Consider the following 23,220-nt stretch of genomic DNA (forward strand, 5'->3'; position numbering starts at 1 on the left):
TAATAAATAATAAATACATTATTACATTCCTTTTTATAAAGCATACTATGGGCCAGCTACTGCCCAAATGCCTTCTGTGTATTAACTCATTTAAATCTCACAATAACCCTCGAAGTTAGAGACATTGCTATCCCCATCTTACAGATCATGAAACCGAGACACAGATTAAGTGACTGGCTAAAGTTTCATTGTTGTTAACTAGAATTAAGTGGGATGGTATTATATGTTAAATATGATATGGAAAATCAAGAGAAGAGTCAGGGGGGTAATCAGTGCATACAGATTGGAAGCCAAGTCCTACAAAGAATAATTAGGATAACTAGGTAAATTTAATTTGGGCAAGAGAGGGGTTAGAAAGCATTCCTTCAATACTTGAAGACTTGAACAGTGGCAAAGGAAAGTGGACCTACAATAGCAGGATTTTTAAGATTAATGAGAAAAAGTTACAAGGAAGAAAATTTGGGTTTAAGACTAAGGAAAGACTTTTAAATGAGAAAAAATTTCAGCGTAAGGTTTGTATCATTTTTAGTGTTTAAAAAGAGGCTGCATTCTTGAATTTGAAGAGGGTTTGACTTAGAGCAATGCTTCTCAAATTATCTGGGGTGAAGGATCAGTTTAGGTTTTCTTCATCCAATCCTTTACAGACATACACTTTTGTTTTACATTACGTTTGATGAGGCAAATCCACTGATCACATGCTTGGATATCACTGCTATGTCAAACTGTTAAAAGAGTTTCTAAACATTTATTCTTAATTTCTGTACCCATCTCATTATGGACCAATAACAACCAGTTCTCAGGCTGTGGACCAGTTGAGGCAGTATTGTTCTAGGTGATTTTTCTTCTGGTATCACAATCTCACTGCTGCTCAGTGACATCTTTGGCTATTTAGGAGTGAAGTGCTAAAAGTTAACAAACCTGATCCTGTATCTTTATTAAAAAAAATAAACAAAATCCCCTTTTTTCCTTCTCAACATTAAACTTACTATTAGTACAGCTGAACAAGATTTAGGATTATAGACTGCTTCAACTCAAATTATACAAATTATAATTTGTCAAGAGCATTTTAACTTGAGTCCATTTTTAAGACAACATCGTTCTTTCAATAATGATCCTAAAGAATAAATATGTAAGCATAATTATAGAATTATTCAGCAATACACAAACCTAATTTGTGGGATTGGGAAGAAGGATATCTCATGAACCTTACCTATAGATTCAGTGGTGAGGAAAATAAACAAGGCTTGCACTATCCAAGTTTGCAATGTGAACATCTTGCATAGATATTTCTGTAAAAAACACATGCAATATTATTTTCAATATTTTACTCTTACTGTGCATAATAAAGACACAAGTTCTAAAGTTCTTTTGTTTCCATTGTATAGTTGTTTTTCTAAAAGGTGGTAAAATTCTTGTAAGAATGCAGAAAACAAACTTAACTCTTTAGAATATTTTTCTTTATTCCCCCTAACATTATGGCTACATAAAATACTGCTGGGAAACATACTTTATACTTTGGTGGTTTTAGTCACTAAGTCATGTCCAACTCTTGGGACCCCATGGACTGGAGCCCACCAGACGCCTGTGTCCATGAGATTTCCCAGGCAAGAATGCTGGAGTGAGTTGCCATTTCCTTTTCCAGGGGATCTTCTGGACCCAGGGATTAAACCCGGGTCTCCTGCACTGCAGGCATATTCTTGACTGACTGAGCCACCAGGGAAGCCCAAATTATACTTTAAGGTCAATTAAAAGAGCGAACCTGTTTCTATATTATGAAGTCTTGCACTGCTAGTAAATACTCTGAGACTGAAGAGTTCAGAGAGACAAATTTCTACACGGCAAAACCTCACCATTGGCAAGTTCAAAAGAAAATAGCCAAATGGGAAAAAAGAGGCTTGTAATTCATAGCCTAACCAAAATTATCCCAATATATGAAGAATGCCTACAAATCATTACAAAAATTCCAACATCTCACCTTCCCTGTTTAGAAGAAAACATGTAAGATGAGCCAAACAGGCAATTTATGGAGAAGGAAATACAAGTAACTCAAACATATGAAAAGATACTTTCAACCTCACTCATAATGAGATATAAATTAAAACAAGTCAGACAGGAATGTAAGATGACACAAACACTTTGGAAAACAATTTGGCAGTTCTTTATGAATTAAAAGCACATCATAAGACTTTGCATTTCCACTCCTAATAATGTATCCAAGAGAAAGAAAAATAAATGTCCACATGAAGACTTATATCCAAACCTACAGCAGTTTTGTTTATAATAGTCCCAAACTAGAAACAACCCAAATGTGAATCAACTGGTGAAAGGATAAACAAATATCCAAACAGTAGTATATCCATACAATAGAATACTGCTGCTGTTGCTGCTGCTGCTAAGTCGTTTCAGTCATGTCAGACTCTGCAACCCCATAGACGGCAGCCCACCAGGCTCCGCCGTCCCTGGGATTCTCCAGGCAAGAACACTGGAGTGGGCTGCCATTTCCTTCTCTAACGCATGAAAGTGAAAAGTGAAAGTGAAGTTGCTCAGTCGTGTCTGACTCTTCGCGACTCCATGGACTGCAGCCCACCAGGCTCCTCTGCCCATGGGATTTTCCAGGCAAGAGTACTGGAGTGGGCTGCCATTGCCTTCTCTGACAATAGAATACTACTCAGCAATAAAAGGGGACAAACTAGTGATACAGGCAACAGCATGAACAAATCTCAAAAGCACTATGTTGAATGAAGAAGTCATAAAAAACAGGTTATATTCCAAATAGGGAAAGGAGTATGTCAAGGCTGTATATTGTCACCCTGCTTATTTAACTTATATGCAGAGTTAATCATGAGAAACACTGGACTAGATAAAGTACAAGCTGGAATCAAGATTGCCGGGAAAAATATCAATAACCTCAGATATGCAGATGACACCACCCTTATGGTAGAAAGTGAAGAACTAAAGAGCCTCTTGATGAAACTGAAAGAGGAGAGTGAAAAAGTTGCCTTAAAGCTCAACATTCAGATAACTAAGATCATGGCATCCGGTCACATCACTTCAGGGCAAATAGATGGGGAAACAGTGGAAACAGTGACAGACTTTCTTTTGGGGCTCCAAAATAACTGCAAATGGTGATTGCAGCCATGAAGTTAAAAGACGCCTGCTCCTTGGAAGAAAAGCTATGACAAACCTAGGTGGCATATTAAAAAGCAGAGACGTTACTTTACCAACAAAGGTCCATCTAGTCAAGGCTATGGTTTTTCCAGTAGTCATGTATGGATGTGTGAGTTGGACTATAAAGAAAGCTGAGTGCCAAAGAAGTAATGCTTTTGAACTGTGGTGTTGAAGATGAGTCTTCAGAGTCTCTTGGACTGCAAGGAGATCAAACCAGTCCATCCTAAAGGAAATCAGTCCTGAATATTCATTGGAAGGACTGATGCTGAAGCTGAAACTCCAAATCTTTGGCCACCTGATGCAAAGAACTGACTCATTTGAAAAGACCCTGATGCTGAGAAAGACTGAAGGCAGGAGGAGAAGGGGATGACACAGAATGAGATGGTTGGATGGCATCACTGACTCAATGGACACAAGTTTGAGTAAACTCTGGGAGTTGGTGATGGACAGGGAGGCCTGGCATGCTGCAGTCCATGGGGTCGCAGAGTCGGACATGACTAAGCAAGTGAACTGAGCTGATATAATATAAAATTCTATGTATGAGAAATTCAATAAATGGCAAAACTGGGGAAAGGGGAATAGATACAAAGGAGCTTTTGGGGACAGAAATGTGCTATGAATTGACTACGGTGGTAATAAGATTCTACACATTTGTCAAAATTTACCACATTGTGTCAAGAATTATGAAGGCTCTGAGATTTGATCCTACTTACAAGTTAACCTGTTAGTTTCATGGATACTGGCAGAAGACACAAGACTCTTGAGTCAGATACATATGATTTTATTACTCATACCAGGAACACCAGTTAGAATTAACAGCATTTTCCTGTGCCAGTTGCCTAAACTCCAATTCACAGAACACTGTGAAAAGAGTCATGGAACACCTGTATCTGCAGAGGGCTGTGTTCCAGGAGAGGAAGACCAAGCCTATGGAAGCCTGTCTTTTTTTTTTTTTGCTATATTTTATTTCTGAACTCTTTTTTGTTTTCCATTTATTTTTATTAGTTGGAGGCTAATTACTTTACAATATTGTAGTGGGTTTTGCCATACATTGACATGAATCAGCCATGGATTTACATGTGTTCCCCATCCCGATCCCCCCTCCCACCTCCCTCTCTACACAATCCCTCTGGGTCTTCCCAGTGCACCAGGCCCAAGCACTTGTCTCATGCATCCAGCCTGGGCTGGTGATCTGTTTCACCCTTGATAGAAGCCTGTCTTTTAAAATGGCAGGAAGCACAGCTGCTGGAGAAGGAAATGGCAACCCACCCCAGTATTCTTGCCTGGAAAATCCCAGGCATGGAGAAGCCTGGCCGGCTACAGTCCACGGGGTCGCCAAGAGTCAGATGTGGCCGAGTACACACACACACACACACACACACACAAGTACACCTGCCCTCTACTTTGGAGGGAAACACGGTATCTGCTTTCCACGGCTGTCAGAAACCTGTGGTGTCTGAAGAGATATCATTTATGAAGAGATATCATTTCTATCTTTCAATATCCTTGAAAAGAGTCTGGAAGAAAAGGCAGAACTATTGCTCGTAAGACATGTAGAAATGCAAGAGACCCAAGGGAAATTGCTTTCTAAATAACTGTACACTAAAAGTTGGTGAATTTTATTGTTTATAAATTGACCTCAATTAAAAACAAATAAAACCTATCCAGATAACACGTCCAGGCAAAAGAAATAAGTGCTAAATTTCTTCAAGAAATGTAGAAGAATTTTCACAGAAGTCGTATTCATAAAAGTTGAAAAGTAGAAGCAACCAAACCAAAAATCCACAAGCAGTAGAATAAATTGTGGTATATTCAAGTAACTAAATCACAGCAATGAAAAGGATAAATTAAAGGTACTCAGAGCAACATAACTAAATTTCACATATAATACAGAAGAATCCAAATGCAATAAAAGTATGGTCTATATGATTTCCTTTATATTAAGTTCAAAAACAGGCTAACTTAAATCTATGGGGATAGGTCACAACAGTGGTTATCTTTTGTAGGGAGGATAGTGTAAGGGCAGAGAAAACACTCTGGGATAGTGAACCATGAGCTCTATACTATGATTTGTGGACTTCATTGTATGTAAGTTGTATTTAGTAAAAATAGTAAACAAACAAAAGTACTGCAATATTCTCACCTTGAGTGCTGGCAAAAAAATTAACAACTAAAAAGTAACTAAGTGTTGTGAAATATGACATAAAAGCATTCTCATAAACTGATAATTACAGTGTAAACTAGCATAACCTTCCCCTCAAATTCTACACCTAAAACTGTGAATTTCATTGTTTGTACATTAGACCTCAGTTAAAAACAAAAACCCTACCTACACAAGGTGTATGGTCAGTGTTGCTCTATCAAAATTAAAGTACACATGTTTGAATCTAATTATTCTACTTCTATGGATATAAGTATGCTATGGATATAAGCAAAACAATACATGTACAAAGTTAAAGTTATTCACTATAGCATTCAATTTAATAGTAAAAGCCTGCAGCAACCTAAATGTTTGTGAATAAGGGACCAGGCAAACTATGGCATATACAAATATAGCATACTGTAGTCATAAAACATGTACAGATATAGAAGTGTATCTAAAATACATTGCTAAAGTATAAACAGTGTATTTATTATTCATGGGCAAAGACACAGCAAAAAAGACAAAACACATACTAATTTAAATATGTACATAAAATATCTCAGCAAGGATAAAAATTCAAATACTAGCTGCCACATGCTGTCTGAGACACTAGACTGGTAGGGAGCCTCTATACAGTACACTCTTTGTACCTTTCCGACTTTGTACCATGTGGCTTCAGTACTAGAAAGTAAAAAAAATTTAAATTAAAAAACACTTAATGTTTTTATCTCCCAGATAAAACTACTAACTTCTTGATGAGGACTTCAGAGTACTACGTATGAAACAGTATTATTTTATGAAATACTAATACTAACTTCACTTTTATATTCCCTAACCAGGTAATAGTCAATTGATAACAAAGCAATTTCATAGTGAATTCTATAAACTGTCTCAGGTGAAGCTATAAAAATGAACTAAGTTGCAGGATCCCTTTTTTTCTACCTGCTTTACTCCTTTACTTCCCAACTTTGAATAGTCCTAGAATAGAAAAATCTACCATGTCATTCAACTGTTCATCAAAGCAACAGTACAAAAAATACATACATATTGGTAGAGTACTACGAGGGGATTCCCAGGTGTCTCAGTGGTAAAGAATCCACCTGCCAATGTGGGAGACATGGGGTTCAATTCCTGGGTTGGGAAGATGCTCTGGAGGAAGAAATGGCAACCCACTCCAGTATTCTTGCCTGGATAATTCTCTTGCCATGGACAGAGAAGCCTCTGGGCTATAATACACAGGGTCACAGAGAGTCTGACACCTCAGCAACTGAAGATGCATGCAAAGTACTATGTGGTCATGTCATCCTGACCCACTACCCTAGCAAGTACCTTGTTCACACTGTAGAGAGGTTTCTGTATAGTTCTGAAAAAGGGCAATCTTTCTATTTATGCACTATAGTCTCATAACAAAACTCTGAAACAAGAAGTCCCATGAAAGTACTTATTACTTCAAAGCAATTAGATTTATGGGAGTAGTGCCATGAAACACAGTAAAAGGAAAATAGGCAAAGGCAGGTTTCACATTTTAACTGTTAGAAAGTAATGTTTCCTAATTTTTATAGGACTGTCACTGAAATGTGATAAACGAACATCTGTTAAGAAACTTGATTTCATAGTCCAACCTAAGAGATGGAGACACAAGGACACTATCAAAAACGTCATGTGTAATATAGCCCATTTGAGGGTTTCAGTTCAGTTCAGTTCAGTCGCTGCTCAGTCGTGTCTACCTCTTTGCAATCCCATGGACTGCAGCAAGCCAGGCTTCCCTGTTCAGCATTTCACATGATGTATTCCACATATAAGTTAAATTAGCAGGGTGATAATATACTGCCTTGATGTACTCCCTTCATAATTTGGAACCAGTTCACTGTTCTATGTCTGGTTCTAATTGTTGCTTCTTGACCTGCATACAGATTTCTCAGGAGGAAGGGACGGTGGTCTTGTATTCCCATCTCTTGAAGAATTTTCCACAGTCCGCTGTGATCCACAGAGTTAAAGGCTTCGGCTTAATCAATAAAGCAGAAATAGATGTTTTTTTCAAATTCTTTTGCTTTTTTTATTCGAGGGCTTATCTTGTTTTAAAATTGACAGAATGGTTCAGTTTAATTGTCGCTCAGTCACGTCCGACTCTTTGTGACCCCATGGACTGCAGCACGCCAGGTTTCCCTGTCCATCACCAACTCTCAGAGCTTACTCAAACTCATGTCCTTTGAGTTGGTAATGCCATCCAACCATCTCATTGTCTGTCATCCCCTTCACCTCTTCCCTTCAATCTTTCCCAGCATCAGGGTCTTTTCCAGTGAGTCAGTTCTTCACATAAGGTGACCAAAATATTGGAGCTTCAGCGTCAGTACTTTCAATGAATATTTAGGACTGATTTCCTTTAGGATGGACTGGTTGGATCTCCTTACTGTCCAAGGGACTCTCAAGAGTCTTCTCCAGCACCATGGTTTGACAGCATCAGTTTGGTGCTCAGCTTTCTTTATAGTCCAACTCTCACATCTGTACATGACTACTGGAAAAACCATAGCTTTGACTAGATGGACCTTTGTTGGCAAAGTAATGTCTCTGCTTTTTAATATGCTGTCTAGGTTTGTCACAGTTTTTCTTCCAAGAAGCAAGCATCTTTTTAATTTCATGGCTGAGGTCACCATATGTAGTGATTTTGGAGCTCAAGAAAAGTCTGTCACTGTTTCCATTGTTTCCACATCTATTTGCCATGAAATGATGGGACTGGATGCCATGATCTTCGTTTTTTGATGCTGAGCTTTAAGCCAACTTTTTCACTCTCTTCTTTCACTTTCATCAAGATGCTCTTTAGTTCTTCTTTGCTTTCTGCCATAAGGGGTGGTGTCATCTGCATATCTGAGGTTATTGATATTTCTCCCAGCAATCTTGATTCCAGCTGGTGCTTCATCCAGCCCAGAATTTTGCATGATGTACTCTGCATATAAGTTAAATAAGCAGGGTGATAATATACTGCCTGGATGTATTCCCTTCACAATTTGGAAACTGTTGTTCCATGTCTGGTCCTAACTGTTGCTTCTTAATGAACCTGCATACAGATTTCACAGGAGGCAGGTAAGGTGGTCCGGTATTCCCATCTCTTGAGGAGTTTTCCAGTTTGTTGTGATCCACACAGTCAAAGGCTTTAGCGTAGTCAATGAAGCAGAAGATGTTTAGTCACTACACTGTGTCCAACTCTGCGACCCCATCAGGCTCCTCTGTCCATGGGATTTCCCAGGCAAGAATACTGAAATGGGTTGCCATTCCCTTCTCTAGTGGATCTTCGTGACCCAGGGATCAAAACCGTGTCTCCTGCATTAGCAGGAGGATTCTTGTACCAGTGAGTCACCAGGGAATCCCCGAATTATATATAATTACAGCAATATATGTTATCCACCTGCTTCAAAAATGAACTCAGTTTATTCATTCAACAAATAAATATTAAGTGTTTACTATGCTGAGTATGATTCTAGATACTAGGAACACAGAATGGAGCAAAACATGCAAAATCCTTACACTCTAATTTGGGGACACAAAGTATTAGTTTCCTAGGGCTGTTGTAACAAAGTACCACAAACTTAAAACAAACTTATTCTCTTAAAATTCTGGAGATCAAAAGTCCTTCTGAGACTCTAGATAGATTTCTTACTCACCTATTCATAACTTCTGGTGGCAGCTGATAGTTCTTGACATAGCTTATTACCTACAGCACCACACAGTAAATATTTTAGGCTCTTTTGGCACTATTGATATATGTATCTTTCCCCATCCTTTTATGTTTAGACTGTCTCTTCATATTTAGAGTACTATCTTCTTTGTTGCTGGTGTTTGTTTTGCTTTGGTTTTCTAAGCAGCATGTACTTGTTTCCTGGTTTTTGTTCTCCTTTTTTTTGTTGTTGTTTCTCTGTCCCTATCTCTTTTTTTTTTTTTGCTGTAGGGTGCAGTATGCAGGATCTTAATTCCCTGACCAGGCAGTCAGTAGTCAGGCAGTTTCTTTATATGCATCCACTGGTCAGTACTCGGCTCAATAGTTGAAGGGGTGCGCTGAAGCATTTAAGAATCCTCTTACTTCAAGAGCTCTCCAGTATTCTATTCTGTGCACTCCACTCATCTTGGGGTCCCTAGTCGTCATCTTTAACTCAAAAAGTATCCGCTGGGCTTAGCCTACACCTAGATTTCTCCTACCTTTGACATGGTTTGTAAAGTCAATGTAGTGTGTGTGTGTTCACGTGTGCATGCTCAGTCACTCAGTTATGTCCCACTCTTTGCAACCCCATGGACAGTACAAGCTCCCCTGTCCATGGAATTTTTCAGGAAAGAATACTGGAGTGGGATGCCATTTACTTCTCCAGGGGATCTCAAACCTGCATCTCTTGCATCTCCTGCATTGGTAGGCAGATTATTTACCATTGTGCCACCAGGGAAGCCCTCTCAAGGTGGTAAGCTAGTCCAATCACAGGCTCACTTTTTCCCATCTTGCAAGATCATTGCCTTTCACCACCAAGTGTTGAGTCTCTTGATTATGACCATTCTTTGTATGCTAACAACTACAGAAAACTAACCAAAATGATCACTTGGATCACAGCCTTGTCTAACTCAATGAAACTATGAGTCATGCCGTGTAGGGCCACCCAAGACAGATGGGTCATGATGGGTAGTTCTGATAAAAAGTGGTCCACTGGAGAAGGGAATAGCAAACCACTTAAGCATTCTTGCCTTGAGAACCCCATGAACAGTATGAAAAGGCAAAAAGATAGGACAGTGAAAGATGAACTCCCAGGCCCAATACGCTACTGGAGAAGAGAGGAAAAATAACTCCAGAAAGAATGAAGAGATGGAACCAAAGCAAAAACAATGCCCAGCTGAGGATGCGACTGGTGATGGAAGGAAAGTCCAATGCTGTGAAGAACAATATTACATGGGAGACTGGGATCTTCGGTTCATCAATCCAGGTACACTGGAAGTGCTCAAACAGGAGATGGCAAGAGTGAACATCGACATTTTAGGAATCAATGAACAAAAATGGACTGGAATGGGTGAATTTAATTCAGATGGCCATTATATCTACTACTGTGGGCAAGAATCCATTAGAAGAAATGGAATAGCCCTCAGGTCAACAAAAGAGTCTGAAAAGTAGTAGTTGGGTGCAATCTCAAAAATGACAGAATGATCTTGGTTCATTTCCAAGGCAAACCATTCAACATCACAGTAATTCAAGTCTATGCCTCAACCACTAATGCCGAAGAAGCTGATGTTGAACAGTTCCATGAAGACCTAAAAGACCTTCTTAGAACTAACACCCAAAAAAGATGTCCTTTTCATCATAGTGGACTGGAATGCAAAAGTAGGAAGTCAAGAAAAACCTGGAATAACAGGCAAATTTGGCCTTGGAGTATAAAATGAAGCAAGGCAAACACTAACAGAGTTCTGCCAAGAGAACACACAGGTCAGAGCAAACACCCTCTTCCAACAACACAAGAAATAACTCTACACATGGACATCACCAGATGGTCAATAGCGAAATCAAACTGATTATGCTCTTTGCAGTCAAAGATGGAGAAGCTCCATACAGTCAGCAAAGACAAGACCAGGAGCTAACTGTAGCTCAGATCATGAACCCCTTATTGCCAAATTCAGACTTAAATTGGGGAAAACCACTAGACCATTCAGGTATGTCTTAAATCATATCCCTTACTATTATACAGTGGAAGTGACAAATAGATTCAAGGGATTAGGTCTGATAGACAGAGTGCCTGAAGAACTATGGACAAAGGTTCATGACAATGTATAGGAAGCACTGATCAAAACCATCCCCAAGAAGAATAAATGCAAAAGGCAAAATGGTTACCTGAGGAGGCCTTACAAAAAGATGAATAAAGAAGAGAAGTGAAAGGCAAAGGAGAAAAGGAAAGGTATATCCATTTGAATGCAGAGTTCCAAAGAATAGCAAGGAGAGATAAGAAAGCCTTCCTCAGTGACCAATGCAAAGAAATAGAGGAAAACAATAAAATGGAAAAGACTAGAGATCCCTTTAAGAGAATTAGAGATAGCAAGGGAACATTTTATGCAAAGATGGGCACAATAAAGGACAGAAATGGTATGGACCTAACAGAAGCAGAAGATATTAAGAAGAGATGGCAAGAATACACAGGACTATACAGAAAAGATCTTAATGACCTAGAAACCACGATGGTGTGATCACTCACCTAGAGCCAGACATCCTGGAATGCAAAGTCAAGAGGGCCTTACGACGCATCACTATGAACAAAGCTAGTGGAAGTGATGGAATTCCAGTTGAGCTATTTCAGATCCTAAAAGATGATGCTGTGAAAGTGCCGCACTCAGTATGCCAGCAAATTTGGAAAACTCAGCAGTGGCCACAGTACTGGAAAAGGTCAGTTTTCATTCCAATCCCAAAGAAAGACAATGCCAAAGAATGTTCAAACTACCACTCAATTGCACTCATTTCACATGCTAGCAAAGTAATGCTCAAAATTCTCCAAGCCAGGCTTCACCAGTACGTGAACTGAGAACTTCCAGATGTTCAAGCTGGTTTTAGAAAAGGCAGAGAACCCAAAGATCAAAATGCTAACATCCACTGAATCATATAAAAAGCAAGAGAATTCCAGAAAAACAGATATTTTTGCTTCATTGACTATGCTAAAGCCTTTGTCTGTGTGGATCACAGCAAATTCTGAAAAATTCTTCAAGAGATGGGAATACTAGACTGTCTTATCTGCCTCCTGAGCAATCTGTATGCAGGTCAAGAAGCAATAGTTAGAACTGGACATGGAAAAACAAACTGGTTCCAAATTGAGAAAGGAGTACGTCAAGGCTGTATACTGTCACCCTGGTCATTTAACTCATATGCAGATTACATCATGCAAAATGCCGGACTGAATGAAGCACCAGCTGGAATCAAGACTGCTGGGAGAATATCAGTAACCTCATATAGGCAGATGACACCACCTTTATGGCAGAAAGCGAAGAGGAACTTAACAGCCTCTTGATGAAAGTGAAAGAGGAGAGTGAAAAAGCTGGTTTAAAACTCAACATTCAGAAAAAAAGATCATATCTGGTCCCTTCACTTAATGGCCAACAGATGTAGAAACAATGAAAACAGTGACAGATTTTATTTTCTTGGGCTCCAAAATCACTGTTGATGGTGACCTCAGCCATGAAATTAAAAGACGTTTGTTTCTTAGAAGAAAAGCTACGACAAATCTAGACAGCATATTAAAAAGCAGAGACATTACCTTACCGACAAAGGTCCATCTAGTCATGGTTTTTCCAGTAGTCATGTATGGATGTAAGAGTCGGACCATAAAGAAAGTTGAGTACCAAAGGATTGATGCTTTTAAACTGTCGTGTTGGAGAAGACTTTTTTGAGTCCCTTGGACAGCAAGGAGATCAAACCAGTCCATCCTAAAGGAAATCAATCCTGAATATTGGAAGGACTGAGGCTGAAGATGAAGCTCAAATACTTTGGCCACCTGATGTAAAGAACTGACTCACTGGAAAAGACCCTGATGCTGGGAAAGATCGAAGGGAGGAAGAGAAGAGGACGACAGACAATGAAATGGTTGGATGGTATCACCAACTCCATGGACGTAAGTTTGTACAAGCTCTGGGAGTTGGTGATGGACAGGGAAGCCTGGCATGCTGCAGTCCATGGGGTCACAAAGAGTCAGACATACTGAGTGACTGAACTGAATAAGTATTCTGCCTAAACAACACAAGTATCTTTCAGCACAAGAAAATACACCAACGCTACCCCCTAGATTTGTTAAAAGACTGAAAAGAAAACAACACAGTCATTGCACTAGATGCTTCAAAAGCATCTCAGACTATTCAACAACTGTCTACTTAAAATTTTTAAAGAACAACAAGGTACTGCAAAACTACAAGTGAAAGAGACGGATCTTTATCTTAATGAAGCAAATAAGAGGATGGACTCTATAATCAGACTGCCTGTATTAAAATTCTAGATCCTCTATTCTTTGTAAAACATCTTAAGCAAGTTATTTACTAGCTCTAAATTTCATTTTCCCTATCTATAAAAATGAGGATAAGATCACCACCTACTGAAATGTCAGGAGTAAATAAGTCAGCACACATAGACTGCTTAGAATCCATTTGCCTCATGCTCAATAAACAGTAACAGCTGTTAGCAGTGCTGCTCTTGCTGTTTCTGCCACAGTACTTTATCAGAAACCTATAGTACACATATTTAAAGAAAAAAGTCAGAAGCATTCCTATTAAGGTCAGGCGTCAAACAAGATGCTTTGAGTCAACAGGTATTCAACATTGTTCTAGCAGGCTTAAACAAAAAACAATAAACTGATAAGACATAAAAATGGAAAAAGAAAAACTTGTAGATGATATGAAAACAAAGGGAATCAATTAACAAACTACTAGGACCACTGAGAGCGTAACATAACAGTTGAACAAAAAGATCATGAAAAAATCCCTCTCCCGTACACTGGCAATATCCAGTTAGAAAATGTAATAGAAAACAAAAATCCTATTGACAATAGCATTTAAAATAATAAAATATATCTAGGCAAAACAGTAAAATCTGAGCAATGCCATAAGTTTATGGAGAAAACTACAAAACTTTACTAAAAATTGTTGATTAGTAAGACCTAAACACCGTGGAAAGAAAAAATATATATACACACATATAGACACATCAGTTCTTCACAAATATATTAATGCAATACAATTTTAATTTAACTTGCAATGTGGTTTACTTTACAAACCAACTTAAAATTTTACATAAAATATTAGAGAACAGCCTGAAGCCAATTTTCAAAAAGAATAAACAAAATACTTGATGTTACATCTATTGACATACTATTAAAGTTATAGTAATTAAAACACGGCATTGGCATAGGAACAATTAAATCAGGTATAAAACAAAAAGTCCAGAAACAGACACAAGTGTGTATGTGTATGTGTGTCTCTGTGTGTATAAGAATTTAATATTTTATGGGAAAAAAAGCTACTGCTACCACTGGGGAAATAGAGGACTATTCAATAAACAGCATTGAGACAACTGGTTCTACAAGCAAAAAAATAAAGAGCATATATATCCCAGATTGATTAAGGATCTAAATGCAAAACCAAAATTGTAGGACTACTGAAGAAAATACAGAGCCTATTTTTGACCTTAGAGTTGGAGAAAGTCTTTTACAAATTATTACTACAGGGGAACACATACCACAGAACACCCAAACAAAAACAGACTGCACAGAAGACCAATATAAAATGCATTATTCAGAAGTAATGATAAAACCAATCTATCCTAGAGCAAACGGTGAAACTAGTTCATCTGGGTCAAAAGCAAATGAGAATTTAGAAGTAGAATATTCAGATTTTCACAGGGCAACAAATTCATTGTGCTGAAAGGAATGAAGTTCCTTCTATGGATATATATACATTCAGCTTTAAAACAATAATTCGTAATATACCACATTTCAAGGGATGGAGCTCTCTTATTCAAATCAATTGGCTAATATTTCTCATGAAATTGCACTAAGATATAAAAGCCATTTAACAATATCACAAACATTCTGAAGCATTTCACATTGATTATCTCTGCTTCCTGAATTTTCTTATCTCTCAGTTTCTAACCATATCATGAGGTTGAATTCTTTCCTTTATTCACTTTACTGTCTCATTCACAGAATTCTGTTAGGTCTTATCTTCTAGCTATGAATGTACCCAAAAGTATTTGGCATCTATTCTTCTTTTAAAATACCAACTTCTTTGAAAATGTATGATTTCAACTGCTACCTTCACACAAAATAATTTCAAATATTCTGAGATATTTGAATATCTCAGTTATATATCATCATCTTAGATATTCTGCCTGTAACTCAAATAAGTTAAATAGGTCTAAAAATACACACTCAACACACACATAAATATATAAATGCACCCACTTAAAAAAAAAAATCACAGCACTTCCTGCAAGTCACTCAGTCCTGTTCGACTCTGCAAGCCCATGGACTATACAGTCCATGGAATTCTCCAGGCCAGAACACTGGAGTGGGTAGCCTTTCCCTTCTCCAGGGGATCTTCCCAACCCAGGGATAGAACCCAGGTCTCCCGCATTGCGGGCAGATTCTTTACCAGCTGAGCCACAAGGGAAGCCCAAGAATATTGGAGTGGGTAGCCTATCCTTTCTCCAAGGTATCTTCCCGACTCAGGAATCAAACCAGGGTCATGAGCATTGCAGGCGGATTCTTTATCAACTGAGCTATCATGGAATCCTCATCTAAAAACGCATCCTTCTTGAATTTTCTTCAGTAGGGTCCATCGTTGTCTCTTGCCTATCCATTACATTCTAGCTTTTCTCAGTTACAAATCTTATCCAATCTTCTTTCATAATCTTTCCCACTTGCTTTTTCTTTTCTACTCTCTACCATGACCAACCTAATTTAGGCACTGATCACCTCAGTTCTTACAAATTGCCTTCCTGTTTCTGGTCTCTTTCTTCCCTCCAACTTATTCTGAATATTATTACTGATGGGTGAAATATCTCTAAACATATTTCAAACTTGTCATTCTTTTCCTCATAGCTTTTTTAAAGGGTGAATAATGATGCCCAATATTTCAGCTACTTAAGAACTTGAAAATTTGGTTTCAGTGTGCTTGTCCAATTTCTCTTTTTTAATATTTAAATCTATTCTTAAAAAAAATCAAAACCCTCTATTCAGATTTTGCCCTCAAGCTCTAGAGAAAACTACAATTAATCTGGTTTCTACTCTGATCATGCTGAAATTATTTTTATAGTTTCCTAAACGCAAAGCAAATAATTAAGCTCTTCATTTTACTTAACTTTACCATGCCACACAATTTGCTCTTTCCTTATATCACGTCCTCCTAGCTACCCTTACAGACTTTAAGCTCAAGTCACAGCAAACTACTGCTTTCTCTAACACTTTTTTTTCAGAGTGTGCTTCCACAAATGCTGTTCCTTGACTCTAGAAATGTCTTTCCCCAAACTGCTTTGTAGTAATGGTTTATAACTCAGATGAAACATCATCTCTTCTGTGGAATTCCTCCCCACTCCCATAAACATCTTTGCTCCCAAAGCACTTGTATGTAGTTCCCTAATAGGATTCAGAGCATTTACAATGCAATTTTTGTTTATATTTTTTATATCCTGAGAATCTAACATACTTTAAAGCACACTGTTGCTGTTGTTTAGTTGTTAAGTCATGTAAGACTCTTTTGCAACCCCATGGACTACAGCCCCCCAGGTTCCTCTGTCCATGGGATTTCCCAGACAAGCAGACTGGAGTGGGTTGCCATTTCCTTCTCCAGCAGATCTTTGAGACCCAGGGATTGAACTCACATCTCCTGCATTGGCAAGTGGATTCTTTACCACTGAGCCATCAGGGAAGCCCTCTGAAGCACACAGTGGACAATTAAGAGTAGGTTTTAAAAGACCTTCTGGAATGGCCATATTATTCCAGCTGTCACTCAAGTATACTATATGAAGAGGTAGTATACTTACAGCTTTAGGAGTTCAGATTCTGAAGTCAGGATGTCTAGGTATAAATTCTGGATATACCTCAGAAGATACCACTTCAATGGCAGAAAGCGAAGAGGAACTAAAGAGCCTCCTGATGAAGGTGAAAAAGGAGAGTGAAAAAGCTGGCTTAAAACTCAACATTCAAAAACTAAGATCATGGATCCAGTCCCATCACTTCATGGCAAATAGATGGGGGAAAAGTGGAAATGGTGACAGATTTTATTTCCTTGGGCTCCAAAATCACTGCAGACAGTGACTGCAGCCATGAAATTAAAAGACACTTGCTCCTTGGAAGAAAAGCCATGACAAAGCCTCGGCAGTGTATTAAAAAGCAAAGACGTCATTTTGTCGACAAACGTTCATCTAGTTAAAGTCATGGTTTTCCAGAAGTCATACACAGATGTGAGTTCTGGACCATAAAGAAGGCTGAAGAATTGATCCTTTCAAACTGTGGGTCTCTTGGACAGTAAGGAGATCACACCAGTCAATCCTAAAGGAAATTAACCCTTAATATTCATTGGAAGGACTGATGCTGAAGCAGAAGCTCCAATACTTAGGCCACCTGATGTGAAGAGCTGACTCACTGGAAAAGACCCTGCTGCTAGGGAAGATCGAAGGCAAGAGAAAGGGGTAACAGGGGATGAGATGGTTGGATGGCATCATCCACTCAATGGATATGAGTTTGAGCAAACTCTGGAAGATAGTGATGGACTGGGAAGCCTGGTGTGCTGCAGTTCACAAGTCTGCAGAGTCAGAACCAACTTAGCGAATGAACAATAACCACCACCACTTAATAGCCCCGTGGCACCAAGTGAGTTAATTAAGCTCTCTATGCCTTGGCTTCTTTCTTTATAAAAGGAAAATAATATGATCTACTTTATAAGGTTATGAGGATGAATTGAATTAATATAAGCAAAGTGTACAAAACAGTGACTGACACAAAATAAGTATTACAAACACACTGTACTACTATCCTTACTATACCTTAATTATTTCTGACCCTTTCTACATAGACCTCTATTTGGAATGAGCTCCTTTCATTTTTCCCCTTATCCAAATCTTACCCAGGTTTCACCCACTCCAGTATTCTTTCCTGGAAAATCCCATGGACAGAAGAGCCTGGCAAGCTACAGTCCACGGGGTTGAAAAAGTCGGACACAACTTAGCGACTAAACCACCACCTACCCAGGTTTCAAGGTTGATGACCTCTGGTAAATCCTTTGATCATTTCAACCCATAAATGATTACTTCCTAATCTGGATATTTATAGCATCTTCTGTATCACTCTGCATTTAATTAAAACTACCTTGCATTCTTGTTGTTTTTCACAAAATGTCTACCCAATTGCTGTAAACTCTTTGAAGGTCCTAAGGACAATTCATGCATCTTTCTGAGTTCCTACAGAAACTACTAAGTGTTTAGTACTTGTTATGTAAAATAATAAAGCTCAGTAGAAACTTCAACTCTGATCAAAACGTCTTTGCAATCAAAGAAATGGAGAAGACTGGGAGAACATTCCATGCTTCTCTAAGAGCCAAACTGCAAATGTATTAGCGCCAGGGAAGACTGACTCCCATTAAAATAAGCTGCTCTCAAATAGCTTCTGGGAGGAAAAAAACCCTCCCTGCAGAGGAATTTTGGGGAGTTCTTCCCAAACCAAACTGTAGCAGTGAACCCTCTATGAGAAATGTGTTAGCATGACAAAATGACTGATTAAGGATTTGGAATTACACAGATCTAGGTTTCAAAGGGACACTGAGCTTTAGTTTCCTTCTTTATAAAGTGTGTACTGTAACATCAACTTCACAGGTATCGGACAATCGACATCCACCCTAACATTTAACTGAAATGTAAATCCCCTTGGAAAAATTTTAAATAAATTGAAAATATGGTAATTCATAAATAACTGTACACATTTTTCAGTACATAAGAAAATGCATTAAATTAGCCATGTATAGTCTAAATTACCTATGAGAAAATTAAACATGTAGAGTCAATAATCCAGAATTGGGATGAAGGAAAAATTCTACCATAAAATTTATCTTTTATGACACTTTCTCCATCCAGTAATTTTTTCTTCCACTTGTGATTAAAAACAAGTATTCAAAATTCTCCCCAAAGAGAAATATTTGGAAAGCACAATTTAACTTAATAGCAAGTTGGTTCTATAATTGTAGTATTCCAGTTTACAGTTCAAAAAACTTCCAAATAGGAATTAAGATGAATTTAAGAAATTATGATAATGGCGAATAGCTCATATGATGATCTGAGTCAGTAATTTCAAATTAAGAGTTGTTCCAACTTGAAGCTGGCAGTCACACAGTCTAAAGGGTTTGTTTACAGTACTGACTAAACCAAACACTCCAATCTTTTAGAATTTCATCCTGGCACCCTAACAATTATTTTAAAGCAGTATAATCGCTGAAATGCCCAATACTACACAAATCAAACCGAAATGGGAAGAAAAAAAGAAAAGAACAAAAGTGGCAGGTCTTATTTTTAAGCTGTGATTTTTCTTCTTTTTCAGTTCGAAAAAATACTGAAAAACAGAACTCTGCTGCTTGGAATGATCTTTAAACTCGGGGGAGGGGTGATAGAATTTTTTAAAAATCCGGCGCCTTCAGGATACAGTGGTATGTGGGGTTCATTAGGGCCTGGCTCTGTAAGCAATCAAAAGATGAAAAGAGGCGTTAGTGAGGAATTTTAGTACACGGTGTAACTTTCAGTAATCTTGAAGGGTTACAATGATGAAAAGGAAATTAGTCTCCGAGTTGAAAATGAAGGGTCAAGTGCGGGGCTAATGGAATTTAAGGGAGACAGAAGGTGACGGGGGAAAACCAGGACTTGGTAGCCAAAAAGGGGTAAAGTCAAGAAAGGCGTTGGAAACTAGAGGCTTAAGAAGGGGTGTATGTGTGAGTGTCGTGTGTGCGTGTGTGTTTGTGTGTAAGTGAGGCTTTTTTTAGCGTTGGGAAATCTAGGTGATAAACTTGTGGAGATCAAATTCGGAGATGTGGGAACAGGGAGAGAAAGGAATGTGGGGATTTCTAGGCTGGGATAACAAGAAGTTTGGGGTGCGCGCTGTCGGGGCGCCCATCTCCCGGAGAAGGATGGCCCCCTCGAGTCCCCTGACCCGGCCGCCCCGACGCAGCCCTCACCGTCCGGCTACGCGGCCCTTCAACCCGGCCAAGGCCCCTCCTCACCTCAGGCCGCGGTGACTCGCTCCTCCGCGACTCCACAGAGCACGTCCCACTCGGCGCCTGGCCCGGCCGAGGCCGTCCGCCGGCAGCCGCGGCCCCCAAGCTGAGCTGCGCCCGGGCCTTCCCCGAGCGGCTCCGCTGGCCTGTCGGCTCCTTGTCCCAGCTCCGGCTAGCTCCCGGGACCTTCCAGCAGACGCTGCACGCGGCCCTCCTCCCGCTGCGGGGCAAAGCGCCCCCTGACCCCGCCCCGCGGCGCCCCGTAACGCCCCGCCCCCGGACTTGGACTCTGTAAGCTGATTGGCCCCTGTGATACCCGGCGCGCTCCGGCATTGGCTCAGCTGTAGCCCGAAGGCGAGGAGGCGGTACTCCGAGAGGCTGCTATTCCCGTAACGCGGTTCCTGGCGTCCCGGATTCCGGTGGCTGCGCCCGCGTCGCCTCTCCCAGACTAGATCGAAGGGTTCCCCCACCTTCCCTCTGCGGGCGGAAGGAGCGGAATGTTCCATTTTCCCGTGGAATAACGGGGTCGTGAACTAAAGCCCGGGTGCTACCTGCGCCGTCCGACCTCGCTTCTTGCCGCGGGCACTTTTGGCCTGCGTTCAGTGCCTTCCCCAGGGACGTCGGAGCCGCGAGGGACCGCCGGCTGTCCTTGGGGACTGGGGAAGTGTGGGAGTTCCTCAGGGAACGTGAAGGGCTCGGTGGCAATGATTCCACGTGAGATTACCGCAGATTGTGGCGGCTTCGGTCCAAGTCTTACATAAAAGAACCTTGCCATAATATATGTTTTTAAGTTAATATGTTTGGGCGTGATTGATCAGAGAACCTCAGAGTTGGTGACACGCCAAGAAACTAGTTTTTCTTGCAATTTGTACCTCCTAATCTGTGACAAAAATACCAAATAAAAACCAGTTTCATTACAACCTTTCTCTTTCCCGCTAGTGGTCTGGAAAATGAACCTTTAGGCTCACTTTGATATATATATTTTTCAAAGTAAGATGAGAAGCTTAAAAGATAAATGTGTGTGTGTGTTTATCAAGAAACACACCCAAGGCCAGCGCCTTTTGTGGAAGAATGGCAGGCTATTGGAGGGCAATAATGATTTAATGGACTTGAACAAATTATACCCATAAATTAACAATTGTAAGGTTCTTCATTATATTGAGGATTCAGATACAGTAAAACACAAAGCAAATTATGATCTCTTAGTTGATCAGATCATTTTTAAATCACAGGAAAGTGGGCCTGTTTTGTGTCTAGCTAAGGCAGTCCCAGGCCAGCTGGGGGTTGTGCTGCAGAAGAGACAAAGCTTCATTGTGTCTTTGGTTCTTGCTGCTTCCTGTCATCCTATATCTAACCCCCAGAGAGTGACTGGAGTGTATTCTAGCTCAGCCATTTATGGAGGTATTTATTTTAAAGCAAACTTATAAAACGTTAAATGAGGGGGGATAAATTAGGAGTTTTATATGTACACTACTATATATAAATCAGATAACCAACGACCTACTGTATAGCGCAGGGAACTATAGTCAATATCAACAACCTCAGATATGCAGATGATACCACCCTAAAGGCAGAAAGTTAAGAAGAACTAAAGAGTCTCTTGATGAAGGTGAAAGAGGAGAGTGGAAAAAGCTGGCTTAAAACTCAACATTAAAAACTAAGATCATGAAAAAAAAAAAACCAAAACTAAAACCATGGCACCCTGTTTCATCACTCCATGGCAAATGGATGTGGAAAAAGTGGAAACAGTGATAGATATTATTTTCTTGGGGTCCAAAACCACTGTTGACAGTGACTGCAGCCTTGAAATTAAAAGACACTTGCTCCTTGGAAGAAAAGTTGTGACCCACCTAGACAGCATGTTAAAAAGCAGAGACATTACTTTGCCAACAAAGGTCCATCTAGTCAAAGCTATGGTTTTTCCAGTAGCCATGTACAGATGTGAGAGTTGGACTATAAAGAAAGCTGAGCACCAAACTGATGCTGTCAAACCATGGTGCTGGAGAAGACTCTTGAGAGTCCCTTGGACTACAGGGAGATCAAACCAGTCAATCCTAAAGGAAATCAGTCCTGAATATTCATTGGAAGGGCTAAAGCTGAAGCTCCAATACTTTTGACCACATGATTCGAAGAGCCAACTCATCGGAAAAGACTTTCATGCTGGGAAAGATTGAGGGCAAGAGGAGAGCGGGTGACAGAGGATGAGACGGTTGAATGGCATCGCTGACTCAATGGACATGAGTTTGAGCAAACTCAGGGAGATAGTGGAGGACAGGGAAGCCTGGTGTGCTGCTGTCCATGGGGTTTCAAAGAGTTGGACACAAGTTAGTGACTGAACAGCAACAATAAGGGAAAATAATCTGAAAAAATAGTATATGTAACTGAATCGCTTTGCTATACTCTTGAACCTAACACAACATTATAAATAAAGTATTATTCAATTAAAAAATAAAAAAAAAATTTGAGGCTTCTCTAGTGGGTCAGTGGTAAAGAATTCACCAGCCAATGCAGGAGACACAGGTTTGATCCCTGACCTGGGATCATCCCACCTACTGCAGAGCAGCTGAGTCGTGTGCCACAACTATTGAGCCTGTGCTCTAAGCTGGGAGCCACAGCTACTGAGCTCATGTGCTGCAACAACTGAAGCCCGCACACTTTGGAGCCTGTGCTCTGCAACAAGAGAAGCCACCATAATGAGAAGCCTGCAAACTGAAACTAGAGGGCTACAGAGTAGCCCCTGATTGCCACAACTGGAGAAAAACCCATGCAGCAGCGAAGACCCAACACAGCCAAAAAAAAAAAAAAAAAAAAAAACTTAAAAATTTCATTTAAATCTAATGGACATTTATTTAGGGGCAATATATACTAATAACCTCAGATAAGCAGATGACACCACCCTTATGGCAGAAAGTGAAAAGGAACTAAAAAGCGTCTTGATGAAAGTGAGGGAGGAGAGTGAAAAAGTTGGCTTAAAGCTCAACATTCAGAAAACTAAGATCATGGCGTCTAGTCCCATCACTTCATGGGAAATAGATGGGGAAACAGTGTAAACAGTGTCAGACTTTACTTTTGGGGGGCTCCAAAATCACTGCAGATGGTTATTGCAGCCATGAAATTAAAAGACGCTTACTCCTTGGAAGGAAAGTTATGACAAACCTAGATAG

The 23,220-nt window shown here is 39.7% G+C and overlaps 1 protein-coding gene across 1 annotated transcript in view; it reads right to left on the reverse strand.

The window, feature by feature from the left end:
* Positions 1-20,282, reverse strand: part of IL6ST (interleukin 6 cytokine family signal transducer) — a 60,169-nt gene extending 39,887 nt beyond the window's left edge. Inside the window, exons 1-2 of the mRNA XM_065905795.1 lie at positions 20,063-20,282; positions 1,211-1,289 (exon numbers count right to left, since the gene is read on the reverse strand). Of these exons, the coding sequence (XP_065761867.1) occupies positions 1,211-1,274 (64 nt within the window). The 5' untranslated portion in view covers positions 1,275-1,289; positions 20,063-20,282. The remainder of the gene's footprint in view (positions 1-1,210; positions 1,290-20,062) is intronic.
* Positions 20,283-23,220: the final 2,938 nt, after the last annotated feature.

Source organism: Muntiacus reevesi, chromosome 14 (assembly GCF_963930625.1).
Source record: "Muntiacus reevesi chromosome 14, mMunRee1.1, whole genome shotgun sequence".
NCBI lineage: Eukaryota > Metazoa > Chordata > Mammalia > Artiodactyla > Cervidae > Muntiacus > Muntiacus reevesi.